The sequence below is a fragment of the Passer domesticus genome, chromosome 9, assembly GCF_036417665.1.
Source record: "Passer domesticus isolate bPasDom1 chromosome 9, bPasDom1.hap1, whole genome shotgun sequence".
In the NCBI taxonomy this organism is placed as follows: Eukaryota; Metazoa; Chordata; class Aves; order Passeriformes; family Passeridae; genus Passer; species Passer domesticus.
In genome coordinates, this window is record NC_087482.1 from 45,082,322 (window position 1) to 45,105,802 (window position 23,481).

General features: G+C 46.8%; 1 protein-coding gene across 1 annotated transcript in view; it reads left to right on the plus strand.

Moving 5' to 3' along the window:
• Window positions 1-23,481, plus strand: part of ITPR1 (inositol 1,4,5-trisphosphate receptor type 1) — a 157,217-nt gene that overhangs the window by 44,676 nt on the left and 89,060 nt on the right. The window contains exons 4-22 of the mRNA XM_064433143.1: window positions 637-752; window positions 4,215-4,301; window positions 5,018-5,176; window positions 6,013-6,111; window positions 6,630-6,713; window positions 6,796-6,942; window positions 8,156-8,251; window positions 9,273-9,317; window positions 12,121-12,272; window positions 13,142-13,241; window positions 13,680-13,840; window positions 14,570-14,711; window positions 15,182-15,340; window positions 15,930-16,102; window positions 16,353-16,472; window positions 17,546-17,740; window positions 19,417-19,668; window positions 21,538-21,679; window positions 22,607-22,760. Of these exons, the coding sequence (XP_064289213.1) occupies window positions 637-752; window positions 4,215-4,301; window positions 5,018-5,176; window positions 6,013-6,111; window positions 6,630-6,713; window positions 6,796-6,942; window positions 8,156-8,251; window positions 9,273-9,317; window positions 12,121-12,272; window positions 13,142-13,241; window positions 13,680-13,840; window positions 14,570-14,711; window positions 15,182-15,340; window positions 15,930-16,102; window positions 16,353-16,472; window positions 17,546-17,740; window positions 19,417-19,668; window positions 21,538-21,679; window positions 22,607-22,760 (2,583 nt within the window). The remainder of the gene's footprint in view (window positions 1-636; window positions 753-4,214; window positions 4,302-5,017; window positions 5,177-6,012; window positions 6,112-6,629; window positions 6,714-6,795; window positions 6,943-8,155; window positions 8,252-9,272; window positions 9,318-12,120; window positions 12,273-13,141; window positions 13,242-13,679; window positions 13,841-14,569; window positions 14,712-15,181; window positions 15,341-15,929; window positions 16,103-16,352; window positions 16,473-17,545; window positions 17,741-19,416; window positions 19,669-21,537; window positions 21,680-22,606; window positions 22,761-23,481) is intronic.

The following is a 23,481-nucleotide window of genomic DNA, read 5'->3' on the forward strand; positions in this document are numbered from 1 at the left end:
GAGCTGTGATTCCTGACTTCAGCCAGGCAGAATGTTAAATAAACTGTGTTGCTGCACTGGGTATAGAACCTGACGCCCTGAGGGGTTTGATGTTACCTCAAGCCATGCCTTGAATGTCTGTGCTTGGGCAGGCTGTTGTTTGAGGGTATTTTATGCTGCTGCCACTTCATTAGGTGAAGAGTTTCTCCTATTTTTTTGCCCAGTTTTCCCCAGCAATAGAAGGGATTTGATTTAAGAACTAAACTGACAACAGCAGTGAAAAAATCCAAAGCAAAAAGCCCACAGCCTGACCGGGTTTACCTGCTGAAGTACAAAAACTCCAAGCTAAAAGTGCAGAAACCAAGTCTGTTTGCCTGGGAAAGCACTGGAACGTGTTCCCATTTTAGTCTGGTACTGTTTTTGACTGGGACAAGTTATAAATTTTCTGGTCTTGCATCAGATGTTGGCAGCAGCAGTTAGTTTTTATCATGCATGGGGCGACATTCCTGTTGCTCAGAAAAGCATTTGTCTGATCAAGAGCTTTTTGGAATTTGTTTATAAAGCTTTCCTTGCCGCTGGAATAGTTGGAGAGCAGCAGGAATCCAGATGATTATGAGTGGCTGAAGGCATGGCTGTGTTTGCTCCGTGTTTTTCTAGATTGCCTGTTCAAGCTGTGTCCCATGAACCGCTACTCGGCGCAGAAGCAGTTCTGGAAGGCAGCAAAGCCAGGAGCCAACAGCACCACGGATGCTGTGCTGCTCAACAAGCTGCACGTGAGTATCCCTCTGCAGGCCCTCCTCACCCCATCCTGCTCTGAACAAGGATTTCCAGCCTGGCACAGTTGTGGAGGAGACGTCGAGTGTACGTAGAAATAAATCAGCGTGCAAGATTCCTTTGGAGATGTTCACTCCAAGTCTTCAGTCCTCTGATTTTTGGCAAAATCACAGAATAAGCTGAGCTGGAAGGGACCCACAGGGGTCATCCCAGCTCCTGGCCCTGCACAGACACCCCAACAATCCCACCCTGTCCCCAAGAGTGTTGTCCAGTGCTCTGGCAGCCCAGGGCTGTGCCCATTCCCTGGGGAGCCTGGGCAGTGCCCAGCACCCTCTGGGGGAAGAACCTTTCCCTAAAATCCATCCTAAACCTGCCCTGGCACAGCTCCAGCCGTTCCCTGGGTTCTGAGTCACAGAAATTGGACAGAACCCCCTTCTGTTCCTGCTCAAGGTCTGTGTCCCCCAGTGCTGTGTCCATGATACTGGAGTAGCCCTGGGAGCTCTTGTCCTTAACCTGTAGTAGGGATAATGGTGCTCCAGGGGAGCATTTTGGTTGTTAAAAGCATAAAAAAGGGACCCTTGAAACAATTGCACAGAGGATTCTCAGGCCCTGCATCCCAGCATGGGGAACCAGGAGCTGCTGCTGTGATCAATCTATTGGGACTGCTCAAACAAACAGTGCTGCTGTTGATATATGGAAAGGTTGATGGGTAATTATGAGTAATTATAAGGCCAGACAGCCTCTCCTTCCTTATTAGCTTGCAGTATTTAATATTTTCTGGGTAAAATGTTGACATTCAGCAGCTGAAAACTCAGTAAGGCAGTTGATTGCTGTTTTTAGAGCTCCTATATAAAAAAAAAAGCCAACTTAAATACCATCTGTTGACTTTAGAGTTAAATAAACTCAGTGTTTATGTTAAAATTACATAGCTGGAGTACTTCATGTCAAAATTACAATTCTGAATATTTTTAGGCTCTTTGAGCCTATATTAAGCTCATTGTAGCCTGGAATACGAAATGGCCCCGTAGGAGAGTGTCACTTGCTGATTGCCATATGGCTGCCTCGCTCTGCACTTCACAAAGACCCACTGGTGGACTCCTCCTGCTTCAAGAAATGTGTTTATAACCCACAAGTATCAGCCTGGCAGGGGCAAAGCTATTTTGGTAGCACAAAGCTCCCTCACCTGGGCCGTGATGAGGGAAGGAGGCTGTGGCAGCAGGTTTGGAGTGATGGGGGTTCTGGCCTTGGCTGCTTGGTGCACCAGGAAAAGGGAGAGTTCACGGGTTTTCACAGAAATTAGAGTCTAAGAAAAATGCTTTGGCATTGCCCTGGATTACATTCTAATGTGGAATTGTCTCTCCTTCCCTAAGTACATCCCAGTGTGGGTGTCTGGGACCTGTCCCTGCTCATCTGACACTTGACTCTTTTGTGCCAGGGTCCTGGAAATACAGGATGAGACTTTTCCAGGATGAGATTTTTCCAGCATGAGGCTTTTCCAGGATTAGCCTGAGCCCAGTAGTGTTTGCACAGACATGTCCCACCAAGGCCTGCTTGATTTGGAGGAAGGGTTTGAGTGCCCTGCAGTTTTATTGGGGTTTATTCAACCTGCATCACTTGGACATGAGCTCTGATGGGCTGGATCAGGTCTGCAGGGACCCAGGGCTTGAAAGTAACTCTGTCCCATGGACATCTCTAAATCAGAAGTGCCTCCTGCCAGTCCTGTGTGTCCATGTGTCACCTTTGCCACTTGCTGGCACATGGAGTGCTCTGAACCCCTGTGCCTGTGCTCAGAGCTCTGAACTCTGCCCAGGAGGAGATTTCTTTATCAGAGCATTGCATTTCCAGCGCAGCTGATGATGCAAGATGTGTTCATCATCATCACTTGCCTTTTTTGGCTTCTGTTTGTCTGCTGGTGGAATTTATTGTCTGCCATGGAGCGCTCCATGCTGAGGTCAGGTTATTTTAAGTTAATGCCATTTAAGGGATTTCAAATCTGGGACACTTGTCTCTCTGTGGTCGCAGCATCCCAGCTGCTTGAGGAGCTGACATCTAGTGGCCAGAAAAGTTTTCTGGAGTGACTGTCAGGTCTGGGGAGTGCTTTTGGAGTACATCCTAAGTCCTAGTTGTACTTTCACAGAAAAAAATTGGTTTTTATTTATTTATAATTTATTTATAATAAATGTGGCATGCAGTGTGGCAGGGCAGTCCTGGCTGTGGCTGCTGTTGTGTGGGAGGGCTCTGGTGTCTTAAGAAACCTTTTCTTGACAGAACACTTGCAAATCAAGGAAACAAATTGTATTTTAGTAATACAGAGAAAATGGTGTTACATTGCATGACTGAATAAAATTTTGAATTTGCAAGAGCAGCTGTATCTCAGGTTCTCCTGGAGTGAGAAGCCAGTGTTCATACCTAGCACAGCCTCTGAAACAGCACATTTTGAGTGAGCTGGAGCTGGTGAAATTCTCTAACCGTGTGCAAGTAGCTGCTCCTTTGTCCTGGTACTTCACCTCAACTGTGGGCAATTTCTTCTCCAAGAGAAACCTGGACCCACCTCAGTCCTTGAGACCTGAGAACCAAACCATAATCCTTGATGCTCAGCCTCCTAAAAAGTCCAATTTTAAATTGCTCTCCAGGTAGCAGTTAAAGCAAATACAGATTTGTTTTTAATTCAAAACATCATCTTTCCTGTGAAGTGAAGAAGTTCTTTACCAAATAAAATTGTTTAAAAACAGCCTGATCCAAATAGCTCACTTTTAAAACAACAGTGGCAAGAGGCTCATTGTTAATTATTAATTAGGGCTTTGTGTCCTTATAATAACTCATTTTTGCAAGGGTTTCCCCTTTGCTCTCCCTGTCAGTGTGGTGCAGGAATGCTCAGCTGTGGCACAGAGGCTCCATCCCCTCAGGGAGCACGAGCCCAGGGGTGGGGAGAGGGGAGCTCTCCAGTGCAGAGCTGCAGTGGACATTTGTCTGTGCCTTCCCTGTGGTCCTGCTGCTTGGGGAGGGGCACTGGAGTCTCCAGAAAACACAGCCTGGAGCCTGTATTGGCAAAGGAAAATAAAGAATCAAAGCTGAGGTTTCTTGCATTCAGTTTGTGTAGAAGTCAGTAGAAAGGAAAATAGAATTCCTGGCTGGAGTTGTTCCCATCCCTTTTTCACCTTTCTCTCCCTAGGTATCTGCCTTCTGTCTTGCCTGAGCTTTTCATCTCATGTTTTATTCCAGAATTTTGTCCAATTGTACCCAAATTACGGGTTACTTAAATGACGTGTGTCTATCTCCCCAAACAGTTGAAAAAGGGAATTGGAAATTACACTGTTGGAAGCTGGAAAAAGAGGAAATTAGGCTCTTTCAGATGCTTGCTGTTTTTCCAGTCCTTTGAAATAATCTTGAAGAAAAGGGAGTTTTGTAAAACCCCCTTTTCTAAAACACTCAGCAATTGAACTGTTCTCCTTTAATTTCAGCATGCAGCAGATTTGGAAAAGAAACAGAATGAAACTGAAAACAGAAAACTGCTGGGAACAGTCATCCAGTATGGGAATGTCATCCAGGTAGGCTATGAACATCTGTGCAAGCTGGAGAGGATTTAGTTGAAAATTCCCTGCTCAGTGGACTTCAGATTTGTGGAATTGATGATCAAGGGTCTGTAGTTTTGCCAGGTTTCACTGTGCTCTGAAGTGGGATCCTGGGAAGCAGGGCCTGGCTGTTACATCTCTGATGAGATCAGTTTTTTATTATGGGTTAATTGGCTTTGAGGTCTGCATTGATTGTTTCTTTCAGAAATCTTTGTTAGAGCCCTCATTAGAGTTGTTGGGAGGTGGCACATGTGCAACACCAAATATCCTCTCCCAGTGAAATGTTGACACTTAAGTCATAAACTGACACAGAGAAGGAAAATCAATAGAAGTATTTAGATTTTTTTTGTTAGATCAGACCAAGCAAAGCAAGAGAAGAGCAGCTTTGCCTCTTACCAGGAAGAGCCACTTAGTCCCCAGCATTTCACAAGTTTTGGTCCTGGGTTTTTTTTGTTGTAAAGTGATGGGGGCATCTCTATGTGTTTGTCCTAGCTGGGCAAGGGACAGCTGGAGTAACTGGAGGTGTTTTTTTCTGTGTCTGAGTGTGAGTGGAGCTGTGCCTGAGTCCCTCAGCATGTGCACAGAATTCACCTTGCACCCCTGGGTAGCACTGCAGTTGTCTCGTGCACGCTCGGGTTATTGAGGGGAGGAAGAGGAGCATTCTTAGAACTGAACTCTGATTCTTATTCTAGCTGCTTCACTTAAAAAGTAACAAATACTTAACAGTAAATAAGAGGCTTCCAGCTCTGCTAGAGAAGAATGCAATGAGGGTGACCTTGGATGAAGCTGGAAATGAAGGCTCCTGGTTCTACATCCAGCCCTTCTACAAACTGCGCTCCATCGGGGACAGTGTAAGTGCTGGCAGCAGGCTCCTCACTGCTCCTGTGGGCACAGCCTGCACTTGGGAGGCCTGTCTTGCAATTAATGCAATGCACAGATCTCTCAGGGCGTGATGATGATGCAGGAACAACCTTTTTGCTATGCTGTCATGAGGGGGAGGAAAATTGCTATGGTAACTTGTATTTTGGAAACGTGGAATGATCTAACATTGGAGGGAATAAGGGACCTAATTAGGCTGGCCTTGCACAATTCCTGCTCAATTCAAAATGGTAGGAAGTGTTGAGCTCCTTCAGGAGGTTTGGAAGGAATAATTAGCATCTTGGTTTTCAGTGTTGTCAGCTTGGAATCAAAATTCGTCATCACTTTGGATGTGAGGAGTGAGGTAATAAGGAAGTGAAATGCTCCTGCTCACGGGAAATCTTTAAATGCCTTGCCATTTTAATCCCTTCTTTTGCAACAGCTGAGTCACTTGGGTATGGAATCTTCCTAAAACCAGGAGGTCATAAGCTTCAGTGTGCTCTGGGGTTCAGGCCAGGTGTATTTGGCACCTAAACACAGTGAATTTATCAGTCAGCCATCATTTGTCCTGTAGCCCCATCTGTACCAGAGCTCAGTCTGCTTGTTCTGCAAGGCTCTGAGTCCAGTAGCACAGGGGTTTTTGCCTCAGTCACTGAGTTTGGTGAGCTAAATTCTGAACAAAGCAGAATTTTGGTGGAATACTCAGCCTGGCATCTCTCCAGACTGTAAAAAGGTGATTTTCTCCCATGGCTCCCATTAAAAAAAAAAAAAAGGAAGAAAAAGAGCTTTCTCGGGGTGCAAATTCGTCTGATGCTGCACTTCTCTGCAGGTTGTCATTGGAGACAAAGTAGTCCTGAATCCTGTCAATGCTGGCCAGCCTCTCCATGCCAGTAGCCATCAGCTTGTGGATAATCCGGGATGCAATGAGGTAAGGGGACTTTGGCAGAGCTGGAGCAGCTCTACAAACCTCTCTGTGCTTCAGCTTACCCATTTGTATGTGGTTTGGGATTCAGCAAGTTGGTTGGTACCCGTGGCACTGCTTAGTGGGAATGGTTATCCTGGTTATCAGTGACTTAAAGGATGAGTTTTGGAGTTCTGCTTTCTCTTGGGCGCTGGCAGAGGTTTGAGTTTGATCTCTTCTGCATGACTGGCTAAAAGCAAGTTGTTCCTTCAAAATCAGGAGTTGTGGCACAGTGATGTGCCCCATACTAGTCACTGTGAAGAATGTTAAATCTACAGCACGGATGTGTAACAAGTGAATTCCAAGCAGGTCAGCTCTGCAATTACTTGTTATGGGGCAGATACTGAAAAGGCTTTCCTTCTCCAGAGCAATGCAGCCAGGCCTGCAGTGTTCTGGTGAAAATAGTATAAAATCAAACAGTTGCTCATGGCAGGACCTTGTGCAGGCACAGGACAGTGGGACTGATGGTCTCATTCTCCTCCTAGGTCAACTCAGTCAACTGCAACACCAGCTGGAAAATCGTGCTCTTCATGAAATGGAGCGACAACAAGGACGACATCCTGAAAGGGGTGAGAGGCAGAGCTGTGCCTGCCTGCAGCTGGGGCCCTGCTGGCCACTGCCCCTGCTGACCCTGCTGCCTGCCTTTGCCAGGGGGACGTGGTGAGGCTGTTCCACGCCGAGCAGGAGAAGTTCCTGACGTGCGACGAGCACAGGAAGAAGCAGCATGTGTTCCTCAGGACCACGGGCAGGCAGTCGGCCACGTCTGCCACCAGCTCCAAAGCCCTGTGGGAGGTGGAGGTGAGCGCTGCAGCCAGGCTGGGGCTGCCTTGCTACGAGCAATTCCTCCTGTTTAAAACACTCTGCCTGGCTTTCTCGCTTTAGGTAGAGCTTTGCTGGTGTTACAAGTTGAAATCAGAATTCCTTCACTTGCTGTGCACAGTGATGGTGGAGCTCTGCTCTCAGCACAGAGCTCTCGAGTTCAGGTGCTTCACAGTTCAGGAAAAGGGCACAGAGAAACATCAGTGAGGTCATTTTCTTACCAGTCACTGAAGTTTAACAACAGCTTATAATTTCCACTGTCCTGCTGAGTGTACTGAAGGCTCTATTTTTGGTGTGGAATAATGTGATTATGTATAGCCTCATCTGATAGGAGGCTGCAGCCCCTTGCCAGTCTGTCTGAAGTGGCTTTTTAAATTCACTTGGCTTTTAAACAGAGTGACTAACACCTTGGCCATCAGTGGCTTCTGAAAATAGCCTCAATCTGTTGGTATTATTAGCATGGGTTTATGATTTAAAAATTTGATTCAATTATGAAGTGCATATAAGAATCAAAAAATAAATTGTAATGCTGGGTAGGTGTTTTTATATTCCTTTTCCAGAAGTATCTGCTGTGACATTCAGCTTCTCCAGTATTTAAAATGAAAGTCTGCCTGTAATTAGCATTATTTTGGCATCAGTCTGTGGTAACTCCCCATGTGTGTGCAGTTACCTGGGCAGGTGAGAGTTCTTCCCTGAAAGGTACAGGTCAGCTGTGATGAGTTTTCTTTAGGAATCAGATGTACCCTAACCCACAGAGCAGGCAATATGGGGTTACAGGTGTTGGAGGCTCTCCTTGCCCCACTTTGTCAGTAAATACAAATATTAATTCTTTTGTACAGCATTGTTGCATTTGAAATATTTCCAGGTGTCTTCCCTCATCCAATTTAAACAGCCAAAATTGAGTTGTAACCATATGGATTTGTGGCCTTCTATAGGAGTTTGTTTCAAGAGCTGGCAACACATGCACATAGAGAGCCCCTTCCTGAATTCATCACAAACTGAGGGCAGCTATTCCCAGCCAGCTCAGAGCATTCCCTGCACACTCCTGGTGACAGATAAAAGCTGGCTTTGTCTTTCCTCAGCCCCTGGTTGTGTCTGCCCTTCCCTGCCTGTGGAAGGAGGCAGGTGCTGCTGGCAGGGGGGTCTGTGCTGCTCTCCAGGGGTGTCCCTGTCCCTGTCCCTGTCCCTGCAGGTGGTGCAGCACGATCCCTGCCGGGGAGGAGCTGGCTACTGGAACAGCCTCTTCAGGTTCAAGCACCTGGCCACGGGGCACTACCTGGCAGCAGAGGTACGTGGGCTGGGCTGGCACCTCTGCCTGCCCTCACACTGCCTTCTCCTCCTCTGGCACCTGCTCAAAATCTGTCATTTCCCACCCTGGAGCTGGACACGGGGAGGGGAGGAGAGTGGTCATTTGGATTCATATAAAAATAGGTGGTAAATGTAGGAGATGAGATGGAAGAGCTGAGAGAATGTCGTGGTTTGGGGTAGTCATGAGCTGATTACACTTTTTGTGTGAATTCTAGAGTCAAGAAGTTCTCCTGCAAAGAATAGGCACTAAATAGTATCCTGTCATGTGGGCACTGGAATCAATGGGACTTTATTAACTGATGAATAAATGGTAAATGACTGAAAGCCTTTGGGGGGAAATGAATTCAAGTGTTGGTAATTTCTCTTGAATCACTGATTTTTGAGCAGAATCGTGGAACTGAGTATAAAATGAAAACACTGACTTCAGACCAGTCTGTAAGAACTGCAGATAGAAGTCCAGATTAAATATCCCATTTTATATTCTTCTGGTAAGCAGATTGGAAAACCAGAAGCATTTTGTCACATGCACACTGCAAATCCTTTTCAGTAGCGATCCACCGTAGCACTTTTCCAGTAAATCTTGGGTTTTCTAATCAGCCAAAACAAAAACTTGCTCTTAGATCATACAAGAACATCCCAGAGGAGATTGCTCACCTGATCCCTGGTTAGAATAATATTTGTTCTAAAAGATTTCTCCAAGCCAGTAGTTTCTAGCTGGAAATTCCACTTGGAATTTAAACAACAAAAATAAAGCATGAACTTGGTTAACTCTGTCCTCCTGCTCCTGTAGTGGTTCTCCTGACTGAGACAATTCTCCCTGCACGTTTGCAGGTTGTTTGGCTGATTGGCAGCCTGGTGAGGCGTGCTGGGTGTGGGCAGTGTGCTCTGCATGCCTGGAGCAGTGCAGGGCTCTGCTGGCCACGAGGCCCAGTGATGCTCAGGCTGTTTGCCCCTTGCAGCTGTGCTGGAGTTTTGACCTGCCTGTGATTCTGTTCCATCAGGTAAACCCTGACTATGAGGAAGATGACCTGGAGTGTCAATCCTCAGTAAGTATAGGCAAGGGTATGCTCCTGCCCCTGGCTGAGGAGGGCTTGGCACAGCCCCAGGGCTGCCCTGGCCAGGGCACAGCTGGCCCAGAATTCACTGGTAGTGAAGAAACTCAAAACCTGACAATGCTCTGGAGGCTTTCAAGGCCTGTCCAAGGAGTGGGTGTTGACACCTTAGTGCAGAACAACCCACTTGGAACTGAATTACCACATTACCTGAACCCCCCTCAACTCCTCCCTTTGTGGCATCTTTTTCTGTCTTCCTGTTTCCTCAACCTTTGCTTCCTTGGAGCTCTGTCCTGCCGTGGGCTGGAAATCAAGGTGGCACCAGATGGGTCCCCCAGTGCTGTGCCTGTCTGACCTCGGGTTAAAGAGCAGATTTGCTGTTATTGTACCTTGTCTCAGGAAAGCAGGATAACAGCAGGAATGGCAGGGGGAGGGTGATTCCAGTGCCATTCCTCTGGTTTTCCTGTGGGAGCCAGTCTGTGTTGTCAGTAAATGTTGTTGTGTCAAGGATTGAGTGTGTGGTGCTCTGGATTGACAGAAGCTTCCCTTTGGTGTCAGAGGGAACCAACGTGGCTTCAGGAGTTGACAACGGAGAAAACTGGAACAGCACTTTGCATTGTGGATTTTATTTATTTAGTTGGATCTGATCATAGGCTTATGCAGCTTTCTTGGTCATTTATCCTGTATTATGGAGGATTTGCACCATTTGGGTATGACAAAGAGCTACTCCTTCCGTTCCTAAGAGATGGATGTGATGCTTGGAAATCCTGCAGGGTGCATTTTTCCTCCTAAAAGGATTTTTCATTATAGCCTGGCCATTAAAGTGCTTCCCTCGCCCTCAGATATTGAGCTGTTTTCCTGATTACTTGGTGGCTTTTGGCAGCTTGACTGCAGTAAACACGGTAAAAAAGCTGAACAAACCCCACCCATAGCTGTTTTCTGGGATGTGGGGGCAATCCAGTTCTGAGGGGTTTTGTTGGGTTAATTTTTTGAGAATTAATCAGTGTTGAGGGGCTTTAGGTAGACACGCTGCCCCTGTGATGTGTCCTGCTGGCATGTGCATGGGTAACATTCATGCACTGTCTGAGCTCTCTGCTTTTCCCTGCTCTGTCTCTTCACCACTAGATGGCAAAAACAGACCAGCAAGAACAGGACCAGGAGCACAGAACTCAGCTCTGACAGGAAGCTGCCACATCGTTTGTCATCCTCTGCTGACAGGAGGGTGTGGGCTGCTTCATCCAACTTCATCCAAACTCCAGCCTGATCCAAGTGCGAGCTGTCTGCATGGTTTCTGTGCACAGCTCGCTGCTCGGGGTGCTGCTTTCTCCTTGTCCCTGTGCAGGAAGGGTTTCCATGGGCATGGGTGAGGTGCCAGCTCCACCTTCCAGCAGCAGAAGGAGCTGCTGCTGTCACCCCTGGGTTGAATTTCAGCGCTCCCTGAATTGCCCCGTTTCCTGCTTTCTGCTCTGCTGCTCGTGTCCAGCTTTGCCCCAGTTTGGAGAAGTGACCAATTGTCTCCCAAAGGACAGGCAGAGCAGCTGTGTCCCTCACTGTGCTCCCTCCCCTTGCTGGGGGGCATGAAGGAGACAGCTGAGATTCAGAGAATTCATTCCAACTGAGCGAGTTTCTCCCAGAATTTCTCTCCAGATGGACTCTGAGTGTAGAGTTGCTCCTTCCCTTGAAGGCACACTCCCAAAGTGTATTTCTGTTCCATACAGATAACTGCCTGTTCCCATGTACAAAATCAGACTTTAAATGTCACTGCTTTGCAGCCAAGTTCATTGACTGCAAATATGTTAACTTGGGAGTATCCTGAGGCACAAGCAGCACTGGATACCTTTTCCATCTGCTCCAGGATGGCAGTGCCTGGCAGCAGGGCTGTGACAGGCAGGTGCCTGAGTGCTGACTCCCTTGGGTGCCACCATCACAGAGAAGCTGAGGAATTGCTTTCTTGGTCACCTTGAGAATGGCAGCCAGCATTTAGGTGGCTGTGCATGGACAGCTGGTTCCTGTGTGCCAGGACAGTGAGCAGCTTCTTCAGGGACTTGTGACAGCTGGGAGTTCCCTAGGAGAGGATTTGGAGAAAGTTGTTGTTCCTTTTTCTCAGTTCATCTTTGTTTTTTTCCTGCCCTTTTGTCATTCCATCTGAAGCCCCAGGGTTTATCCAATTGATGTATCTTTACTTTGCTGGAGGAGGCTGGGGATTTGCTGGAACCTTGGGAATAAAGATCTTTCTTGTGCCATAGCCTTTGGAACACGTTTTTGTGCTTGAGAGCAGCACAGGCTGCAGCGTGAGCAGCAGGACTTCCAATTCCTTGATTGGCTTTTTGTTTCTCTTGCCTGGGATTGATGGATGTAGCTCCCATTTTTGCTGCTGAAGCTGATTATTTCCCAGCAAGCTTGTTGGTACACGGTGTGGCCGGGTTTTGATGTTTTCAGCTCATTAATTACGTGGTTGGAGGGATAATTGCAATGTGTGGGGTATGTTTGGAGAGCTGGTGGTGTCAGGATTGGGGATCTCAGCTGCTGTGTGTTGTCAGAGCTCCCAGTGTGTGCGGGGTGAATGGCTGGGGGGGTTTGTCTCTCCTGGCACTGTCTGTGAGACGTGAGCTCCGTGCTGGGGGCGAGTTGCTGTGCTGGCACTCAGGGGGGAAGCCAGGCGTGCTTGGCCAGGGCAGGTCCTGTGGGTGCTGCTGGTGTCCTGCAGCCACCCCCTGGTGCAGAGTGCCCCCCGTGTGTGTCTGGGGCCCTGGGGGGCTCTGCAGGGCTCCCCTGAGGCCGGGGCCTTTCTCCACAGCTGGACCCCGAGCAGGAGGCGGCGCGGCGGGGCCGGGGCCCCCAGGAGAAGATGGCCTATTCCCTGGTGTCTGTGCCCGAGGGAAATGACATCTCCTCCATCTTCGAGCTGGACCCCACCACCCTGCGAGGGGGAGACAGCCTGGTTCCCAGGTACAGCGGCCTCGGCACGGCTCGGGGGTTTTTGTGGGTTTTTAAAGGCAAGCTGCCCCAGACTGCCTTCCTTTTATCCTCTGGAATCAGGTTCCTCCTCTAATGAATGTAGAAATAATGAGAAAATGCCTGAAGCTTGGCTTGAATGCTTTACAATTGAGGTATAAGTAAGAGAACACCATTTTACAGATGGGAAAATTGAGACTAAGTGACTTCCTAAGTGACTTCCTTGCCAGGAACGGTCTGGGACTAAAAGCCTTGGGTGTCCTGTCAAGGCATTCATTCCTGTGACCTGTCTGTATTGTGTTAGGATGTAACACCAACTGTTTAGCACTGGATTTTCTGTTGTTTGTGTGTTCTTTACTGTTCCTGTGGCACCTCTTGCTGTTGAAAAGCTGCTGCACCCTTCCAGGTGCCACGCTCTGCACACAGCTCTTTGCTGCTGTTCCCACTGGGAGAGCACAGCAAGTCAGTTCCAGCTATTCAGCAACTCCCTGAATCATCAGGTACCCATATTTTGGAGTATCAGGGAGTTCTGGGCTGAAAACCCCAGAGGTAAGGGCAGAAGCTGGCAGCTCACAGCAGTGGAAAGGTGAGGATGGGAAGAGGTTCAGTTGTTACAGCAGCTCACAGTGGCTGTGGTTCTGTTCTGGAGCAGAATCTCTTTCACTGCAGGAGAAACCTTCCTCAGGTGAATTCACAGGGTGAGCTAAGGCAATAAGAATGTTGTTCCAGTTGTGGTATGCAGTGTGTACAGAGATGACACTTCTTTTCCACTTGTTCCTGCCAGCATCTCAAAATCCCAGCAATGCAAAGACTTCCCAGCTGGGAGGCTGACTCATGCTGGGGCACTCCTGACTTTCTTTCAGGAACTCCTACGTGAGGCTCAGGCACCTCTGCACCAACACCTGGGTCCACAGCACCAACATCCCTATTGATAAAGAGGAGGAGAAACCTGTGATGCTCAAAGTAAGTTCTGTGACTGTGTAAGCACATCCTTTGGTTCCTGTACTTCCACAAAAGTGGTGTTGGCAGGAGTTTCACTCCCTGTGCCTGTCACAAACCGAGCATGTGACAGTAATGAACAGTGCCTGTGCAAAATATTTGCTCTTAATGGCTCAGTTTCCTGGAATTTTTCTAGTTACACTGTTCAGTTTCTACTCCACAACAGTCATCAGGAGCAGGATATTTTTTCCACTGGCTACAGAAACATTTTGCCTTCTCACCTGCTGCTCCTTTGAATTTAGGGACAGCTTTGAGCTTGCACAGAGTGTTCTGAGTTTGGGCTCAGCAGTGCTCTCATGCTGCCTAAGCACAGTGTGCCTTTTCTGTCTCATTATCACTGAGTGTGAGCCACTGCTTTGTTCCTGCCTTGGGGTTTGCTGATAAAGCTTCTCTGGCTTTCAGATTGGGACCTCTCCAGTGAAGGAGGACAAAGAAGCTTTTGCTATAGTGCCAGTCTCGCCTGCAGAGGTTCGGGACTTGGACTTTGCAAATGATGCAAGCAAAGTTTTAGGTTCCATTGCTGGCAAGCTGGAAAAGGGAACAATAACCCAGAACGAAAGGAGGTAAGGAAACCAGAATTGAGATCAGATAATGTTGCTTCCTGTAGCCAGTAACTGTTTCTTTGACAGTTTTATCAAAGTAAGTGATAGAAAAGGGATTTGGTTTCCTCCTTGTTGGGATTTGATGTTGTTGTTCCATAGTGGAGGTTCTCAGGCCTGGTCTGTCCAGCCCTCCTTGTCCTCTGTGAAGTGAGAACATGAGAAATGTGAGCCTGGGGGACTAATCCCCAGCATACCTCTGCAAATGGAGTGTGGGAATTCCTAATCCATCTTGTGAGGACTGAACATGTGACTGCTGCAAATCCTCTGACCGTGTCTGTGAAAATGGGGCCACACAAAAAGAGCACAGGGGTGGCTGTGTCACACCAGGGCCGTGTGCTTCCATAGCCAGTGCCTTTTATTTGGCCTTGGGAGAGATTATCACCTGATTTATGGTTTGTGGCAATTGAAAGAAGTGCCAGATAGAACTTGGCAAGTGTAGAGTTATCCTAAAGGGATTTTCTTGCCTTGCTGCTGCTCTGGAAACTCACTGTTGGACAGTGAGGCTGCAGCAATGGGGGAGCATTAGTTTCTAATTTTAAGTTGTGTGCAAACCTCTAAGCTTTATCCAGTCTCTAATTGGTGTTAGTTTTTCACTTAGCATTTGGAAATCTGTGTAAAGTTACCCTGGCATTGCTCTTTTAGCACATAGAATTTGTATTCTCATGTTAACAGCTTCTGGCTTTTCCATAGATCTGTTACCAAACTGTTGGAGGATTTGGTCTACTTTGTTACTGGTGGAACTAATTCTGGCCAGGATGTCCTTGAGGTGGTGTTTTCTAAACCTAACAGAGAACGGCAAAAGCTGATGAGAGAGCAGAATATTCTAAAGCAGGTAGGCAGGGGTTTTGTCTGAGCTCTGCTGTGGGAAGAGTTCTTGGAAAAAAGAGCCTGGTCAGGTGGACAGGGCTTGGAGCAGCCTGGCCTGGTGGGAGGTGTCCCTGCATGTGGCAGAGGGTTGGAACTAGATCATCTTCATGGTCCCTTCCAGCCCAAGCCACTCTGTGAAAATTTGGTCTCAAATTACTGGGGCCAAAAGGTCCTGTGAGTTTCCAGCTTTCAGCAGGCTCTGGGCAGTGGGCTGTCGGCTCACCGTTGCTGGAACTAAAAATTCCAGCAGATGGTGTTGAATAAGGAGATGAGCATCTTCTGTCCGGGCTGCTCCATGGCCAAGAGCCGTGGTGACTGCAGCTTATTTCTGATGTTCCTTTTGAATTACAAAGGCACAGAGCTTTGCCGCTAGGTACGAGCAGGAGAAGGCAGTGCCTCACGGGGCTGTGTGTGTGTTTTTTACTGGATCTGTAGATTTTCAAGCTGCTGCAAGCACCCTTCACGGACAGCGGGGACGGGCCGATGCTGCGGCTGGAGGAGCTGGGGGACCAGCGCCACGCGCCCTTCAGGCACATCTGCAGGCTCTGCTACAGGGTGCTCAGGCACTCCCAGCAGGACTACAGGAAAAACCAGGTTGGAAATACCTCTCTCATGATCAATGGCACCAGCGTGGTTCCTCTGCTCAGATAAAAAAAGCTTTATCCCATAAAGGAAACCCTGCTCTGCTGTGGCTGCACAGTCAGCAAGAGGTTTTGGGATTGCTCAATTTCATTGTATTTTTAATCTATAAAAAATATACTATGGAAACTATAGTGTAAAGAAACTATAATGTAATTAGCACTGGTTCTAATTTGGGATTTAAGAAAACAACAGAATTTCTAACTGTCCCACACAGCTGAATTACAGGACTTCACTCTTGCTGACTGCAAGGCTCCATTGAAAGTTGCCCTGTAAATTAAGGCTGTTCAGTTTTTGTTGCCATGTATTAAAACAAGGTCCTGTCAGATAAGTATAAATGCCTTGCTACTGTGTCTAGCCCAGCAGAGAGGGATAGAGGTGTTAAGGTTGTCTGTCATTGTTTGCTTTCTTTCAAACAATTTGGATCTAACCCAGTTTGCTCCTTGGAGTGTTGGTATTGACAAACATCCACCCGTTTTCTGTTATTATTTCAAATTCTGAGGGCTAATTACACCCCCTTCCTCCTTGCCTGTGTGTTTTGAAGGAATACATTGCCAAGCAGTTTGGCTTCATGCAGAAGCAGATTGGCTATGATGTCTTGGCTGAGGACACCATCACAGCCCTGCTCCATAACAACCGCAAGCTCCTGGAGAAGCACATCACAGCTGCTGAGATTGACACCTTCGTGAGTCTCGTGAGGAAAAATAGGGAGCCCAGGTGAGAGCTGCATTTCTGAATATGTGATTACCCTTCTCCTTCTGGGAAAAGTCTGTACCTGCCAGCTTGCTCAGGAGGAAGCACAGCCAGCTCGCTGTGTTCTGGCACTCGCCCTGCCGTCCCCTCGGGCAGCAAGTCTTGCTCTGCACTGTTCAAGTGGAGTTCTGACTGTTTGCTTCCTGAAATGTAGGTTGCTTCAGTTGAGATCTCAGCAGTGATTGATACCCTTTTGGCTCGTGCTTTCCAACAGGTTTTTGGATTACCTCTCGGATCTGTGCGTTTCCATGAACAAGTCTATTCCCGTGACACAGGAGCTGATTTGCAAGGCCGTGCTGAACCCCTCCAATGCAGACATTCTCATTGAAACCAAGTAAGTCCGTGCCTCTCAACATGGTTCTCCTGGTGTGAAGCAGAAGGGAAGGTGGCTCAAAGCTGAGCACGCTGCTGGCACGTCCCAGAGAAGCAGGGAATTAATTGTGTGGGATCCTCTTCAAACACGGAGCAGGGCTGGGGACAGCAGGTGTCTGCCAGGTGCACCCTCAGCCCCGCGGGCAGAAATCCTTCAGATCTCTCCTATTTAATGCAAAGCACCCAGACTTTGCAGGGGGGTGTGCAGCCTCCTGGGCTGATCTCCCCCAGCTCTGAAGGAGCTCAGCTGGCAGCAGAGCAGAAGCTGCTCTGGCTCTGCTCACCTTTCCTCCCTGAGGTGGGGTTTGGGTCTCCAGCTCTGCTCTGCCACTGCTGAGGCCTCAGAGCAGGCACCAAATCCCATTTGTCTTTGGTAAAGATGGCTTTATTCAATATGTGTACTAGGGAATAGACAACCATATCAAAATACTGCAAAAGGGAAGCAGGTAGTGTTTCAAACACAAATGGCTGAGAGTAGACTTTCACATTTAATTCTTGTCCTGAAATCATAAAGGCTGTATTTATTTCCACGAACTCTTAGCATTGGTACATCACTTATTTGTCCTTGAGTATGTAATTTGGGATTTTTTCAGGTGTTGATATTTTCTTTGCTGGAAGCCTTTTTAGTATCGGCAGCTGATTTATTTCTAGTTATTTCATCACATAAACAGAAAGAAGTTCTGATCCACTTGGCATTTATGGGATACAGAATGAATCAATTTTTTCTTTCCCATGTCTTTTCCTGGTCTGTTGAATGATCTTTGAATCCAGTTCTCCTCTAAAGAAGGTTTTGAAAGTCCCTTATTATGCGTCTTTAACTTCCTTGTTTCTTTATCTTTTTCACTTGAAAGGAGCTGAAATGTTCATCGTTTTTAAGGCTGAATGGAGAGCTTATAATCTAATGCTTTTAATAATACGCCCGAATGATTTGGTGTAGTAAAATGCTACTGCTGAAAGGGCAAGATGGATTTTAGCAAGTGTCTTAAAAGAGATGTGAAGGATCTATGTGGAATGTAACCTCCCTTTCTCCCCCAGGCTGGTGCTCTCACGGTTTGAATTTGAGGAGGTGTCGAGTGGAGAAAATGCCTTGGAGGTTGGAGAGGACGAGGAGGAAGTGTGGCTGTTCTGGAGGGACAGCAACAAGGAGATGCGCAGCAAGAGCATCCGAGAGCTGGCCCAGGACGCCAAGGAGGGGCAGAAGGAGGATCGGGACGTGCTCAGCTACTACAGGTGAGCAGCACACAGCAGGGCTGCCTGGGCAGGCTGTGCTGGGCAGCAAAGCTCCTGCTCCGTGCTCAAAACAGCCTTCAGAGAGGGAGGGTGGAGGCTCTCAGCAGTGAGAGCTGAAAGCACAAAGTTACTCGTGGTGAGGAGTCCAGGTGTTGACATGAGCCAGTTGAAACTGATTTTTTAAAAAATAGTTCAGGCTTTGAGTGTGTTGGATTCCCCAGGCACTTAGTGCTTGGTGTCCTCCTGGTGGGTGTTGGAAAATGCCCTGCAGGTGACCACTGGGTTCCCTGTGCCCTTGGGGATTGCAGGATTTGGGTGTGTGGATGGCTTTGCTTTTGGTTTGCAAGGAGTCACTGCTGTTCTCTGTGCCTCCTGCTTTCTCCCCAAGCCTTCAGTGGCCCTGTGTTGCCAGCAGCAGCAGCATGAAGCTGTTTGTAAATAAATCCATCATACTTTGTATGTGTTTCTGTGTGCTGGTGCCCCAGGCTGGGTGTGCAGGGCTGTTTGCACAGCCCTGGCCATGCTCTGGGCAGCTCTGACACGGGTGAGGTTTCCAGATGCCTTGACAAGACACCGAGTTCTTGGCATGGTGTGAGGTCAGGTTTCAGCCCAGACCGAATTCCTGTGTCTGGGTTATAAACCCCTGAGAGTCATTTGACAGGCTCAATTGTGGCAGTGCAGAAAGCACAACTAGATTATTTGTTGAAATAACCATTTTGTTTTGAATTGTTGCTTTCATTGAAATGATTCTTGCAGGAACATTCCTCATACCTGGTTTTATTTGAGCCTGCTGGAGCAGCCTGGGACAGGGGAGGTGTCCCTGCCATGGCAGGGGATGAAACAGGGTCATCTTTAAAGAGCCTTCAGGGATTTTATGATATTTAATGAGTGATTCTATGTTATTTGTGCTATGCTGTTTTACTTATTCTATTGTTCCACTGTTTGCTAGTGTTTGATAAGTGCTTTATTCTTTCCACAGTAAGGATTGAGCTGTATTAATAGACAATGTAATCTTATTTCTATTAATACACAAGGGTATATCAATATACTTCACAGTATAACTATATTTATATATACTTTATATATATGCTTTATATTTATTTATGCTTTGCTTTATATATATTATATATATAAAGTATACTTTCTATGTATTTATATGTGCTTTGTTTCTAAGGGTTAAAGTAGATTGTGTATATATATTTATATATAATTTACACAGGAAATTAAACCATAATCTTCAAGCCTACATAAATTAACACATAGTTTTCTCTTTTTCCTTTTTTCCCTGAAGATACCAACTTTATATATACACTATATGTATATTTTTATGTATATAAAGTATACTGTATATATGCTTATTTACATGTGCTTTGTTTCTAAGGGTTAAAGTAGATTGTGTGTGTGTGTGTATATATACACACACACACACTTTACACAGGAAATTGAACAATAATCTTCAAGCCTGCATAAATTAACACATAATTTTCTTTTTTTCTTTTTTTCCCTGAAGATACCAGCTGAACCTCTTTGCTTGAATTTGCCTTTGTTTCTAAGGGTTAAAGTAGATTGTGTATGTATATTTATATATACTTTACACAGGAAATTAAAGCGTAATCTTCAAGCCTACATAGATTAACACATAATTTTCTTTTTTTTCCCTTTTTTTCCCCCCAAAGATACCAGCTGAACCTCTTTGCTCGGATGTGCCTTGACCGCCAGTACTTGGCCATCAACGAGATCTCGGGGCAGCTGGACGTGGACCTGATCCTGCGCTGCATGGCCGACGAGAACCTGCCCTACGACCTGCGCGCCTCCTTCTGCCGCCTGATGCTGCACATGCACGTGGACAGGGACCCCCAGGAGCAGGTGACCCCGGTCAAGTACGCCCGCCTCTGGTCCGAGATCCCCTCCGAGATCGCCATCGACGAGTGAGTGCGCGCGGCGCGGCTGGCGCTGCGCTCTGGCACGGCTGGCGCCGTGCTCTGGCACAGCTGGCATGCTCAGCGTGGCTTTCCACCCACCCCCCCTCTTCACTGCTCGTGTTTATGTGGTTTTCTGCAAGTATCCTGTTTAATTCTCGTCGGGCAGTCGCTTGTTGCTGCCCACTTCATTGGTTAGAGCTCGCCAGTCTCTCTTCTCTAAAGGTGTTTGCGTTCGTGTGTGCTGGGTAGAAGGTGCTTCCCACGGGTACCAGTCCCTCCTCTCCCAGGTGCAGGCTGGTTCCCATGGGACAGGGATGATGGCTGGACTGATTCTGATGTGCAGGCTGATTCTCACACATCCAGCCATCAGCTGTGCTTAGCCCAAGCGCCAGGCCTGAGTCGTGGCTTTACAAGGTTTCACCCATGTGCAGCAGCTGTGGGGTTTTAAGGCAGCATCAGTGCTGAAGTCGTCCATTGTTTATAGAGTTGCTGTTTGTAAAGAAATGAAACGCCCTGTAAGGTGTTGGTGAGAATGGAATAAGCTCCCTGTGTGTGGGGTGAGCTCAGTGGTCACAGTGTGTCTGAATGATGTGACCATGGAGTGACCTGGACCTGGGCAGAGCAGGGGGATTTATCTCTCCTCCTGCCTCATTTGGTTGGATGAGAAACACAGAATTGTTAAGCTTGGGAAAGCCCTTCAAGCTCAAGTCCAACATTCAGCACTGAGCCATGTCCCCAAGTGCCACATCCACACATCTTTGGGACACTTCAGGGATGGTGCCTCCACCACTGCCCTGGGCCCCCTGTTCAGGGCTTGACCACTGTTCCATTGAAGCCATTTCCACTAAAATCTCTGTAAACTGCCCCAGTTTGGGGCCATTTCCTCTGAGTGTGGTCCCCTCAGGACAGATTGTCCTTATGGGAGGTCACCACCACCAGCAGAAACAAGGGGGGAGATGCTCAAACAAGGACACATTGCTGAACTTCCAGTGGAAAATCCTCTGGCGCAGTGCTCAAAAACCTACACAAAACCACAGCTGGAGCAGGCACATGGTTTCTGACCACTTGTATTAACTCTTTAATTAATAATTCCAAATTTATAGTACTCAACTGTTCAGAGCTCATTTGTTTCAGTTGGAGAAAATGAACACCTAAAATTAAAGTTACATCTTAGGAATTTAAGTCTTGTCAACGTTAACACTGGTGTCCAGTGGTTTCTTGTATTTCCCTCCTTGCCAGCCTGGTTTTCTCTGCTGAGAGAGATGCAGTAGATAATAAACCAAATTTCAAGGCCAAAATATAAAACCAAATGATTTTAGCTCTGGCAGAGGCTCACCAGTGATAAGTGATCAAACAGGAAGCAAAAGTATTTTGTGGGAGGTGGTGGGATTGTCCTTCTCAAAGTCACTCTGCACATACTGAGAAAAAACCCTAGAATTTATATTAAAAATTAATATCTGCTTTGCATATATATTGGTTTTATTTGGAGGAAAAATACAGCCCCCACTCAGCCTCTCTTGGCCACCCATTCTCCTGAGTGCTGCACATCACTTGTCATTGTTTCCACTCAAATAATGAGGTTGCTTTTTGTGTTTTTTGGGACAAAATTATCTTTTTTTTTTTTTTTTTGTTTTCCTCAGATGTTTTAAAATAGTACTTAATGAGCATATGGGATAAACCAACAAAAGCCAGGAAATTCTGGTGTCAGTGTCCTGACTCCCTCATTTGGATAAATTATTTACCAGCCTTTAGCTCTTCTTAGATTTTCACAAACCAATGACAAATTGTACTGGGGGGAAAAGAGCCCTGTGTATTTGCATGCTAAGTTTTGTTTTGTTTTCTTTTTTGTTTTGTTCTTTTTTTTCCCCTCTTCAGCTATGATAGCAGTGGAACTTCCAAAGATGAAATTAAGGAGAGATTTGCACAAACAATGGAATTTGTAGAGGAATATTTAAGAGATGTGGTGTGTCAGAGGTTCCCTTTCTCTGATAAAGAGAAAAATAAGCTCACTTTCGAGGTAGTTATCCAGTTCTGATTTTATCCTATCCTTTTTTTTTTAATGTTATTTTTTCAGTACCAGGTAGTTTGGCATGTAATTAGTGAGTGTAATTAGTGAGTGCTGAGCCTCAGCTGGCTCCTTTCTCCTGGTGCAAGTAATCCCACTCAAGTTTGAGTTTGCAATGATGGTTCTTGAAATACAATTAATGCATGTCAGTTTGTCTGAGCTTTGCAGCAGCCTTGTTTACTCTCTGGGCTCTTGGTGTTACTGCAAAGCCAGGCTTTACTGGGATAAATATCTCCAAAATTAAACATGTTTGCATGCACAGAGTCTCCAGAGCTTATAGTGATGTTCACCAAGAGAAAAGTGTCCTGTGACTTACTGACCTGTTAAAATAGTCTGTGCAAATAAAATGTTGCAAATCAGTGCAGCAAATAATCATTAATTAAAAAAAAAAGCTGTAATATCCTAAAAAAAAATACAATTGATGTCATATGCTTCTAATAATGGGGCTACATTAAATATTTGCCCTGTGTGTGATGTTTTTATGTGGGTCTTTATGGGGTGGACTTGTGGGGGAGCTTTATAGCTTGAAAGTTACAAAGCTCAGCTTTATGGCTGTGATATCTTTTTTGTAAGACAGTGATAAAATTATCTGTACCTTCCCTCTAGTCTTGCCCTGTTTTGAGACAAGTACAGTCTGATTTTGTAGCTGTAGAATATCAGTTGCAGATACAGACGTGAACTGCAAGCATTGCAGTATTTGTAGGAAAGTAGCAAACTTTCTGCTGTGATGTAGAACTAGACAGTCTTGCAGAATTCCCAGATATTGTGATAAAATGTGACCCTCAGCCAGGTTCTTAATCTTGTCACTGTGTTAAGACAACTTGACTGTGATAGCAAAATGTTCAGTATTAATCAGGCTTTTTATTGTTATTTTGGTAGGTTGTTAACTTAGCCAGAAATCTGATATATTTTGGTTTCTACAACTTCTGTGACCTCCTCAGACTAACCAAAATCCTCCTTGCTATATTAGACTGTGTGCACATCACTACCATCTTCCCTATTACCAAGATGGCAAAAGGCGAGGAAAGTAAAGGTAAGGCTGGAAAGTGTAGGACAGGAAGTGCTTGGGTGGCTCTAGTTCATCTCAAAATGTCACTGTGGGGTGGAGCAATGAAGTCACACAACATCCTGAGCTGGAAGGGACCCACCAGGATCACCCAGCCCATCTCCTGGCCCTGCACACACCCCAAATCCCACCCTGGGCATCCCTCCAGCTCCTGGAGCTCTGGGGCTGTGCCCATTCCTGGGGGTCTGGGCAGTGCCAGCACCCTCTGGGGAAGAACCTTTCCCAAAATCCATCCTAAACCTGCCCTGGCCCAGCTGCAGCTGTTCCTGGGTGCTGTCCCTGTCCCAGGAGCAGAGCTGGGAGCTGCCCCTCGGGAGGGGACCCAGTGAGGTCTGACCTCAGTCTGCTCTGCCCCATCTGGACAGACCAAGAGATCTCAGCTGCTCCTTGTATCATTTCTCTTCTAGTCCCTTCCCCATCTTTGTAGCCTCCTTTAGGTGCATTCTAACATCTAGATTTTACATTTTGGCCCCCAAAACTGCCTCCAGGACTGGAGGTGAGGCTGCCCCAGAGCAGAGCAGAACAGAACAATCCCCTCCAGTGATGCTGTGTTTGGAAATCTCCTCTGTGTCCATGGCTTGGTTCTGAAGCTGAATTGTGCCTGTGATGGGAACGGGCAGGGGGCTTCTCCAAGCACTGCAGTGCTGCTGTTGGCTTCCCCTGTCCCAGGGTTGGATGTGTAATGTTA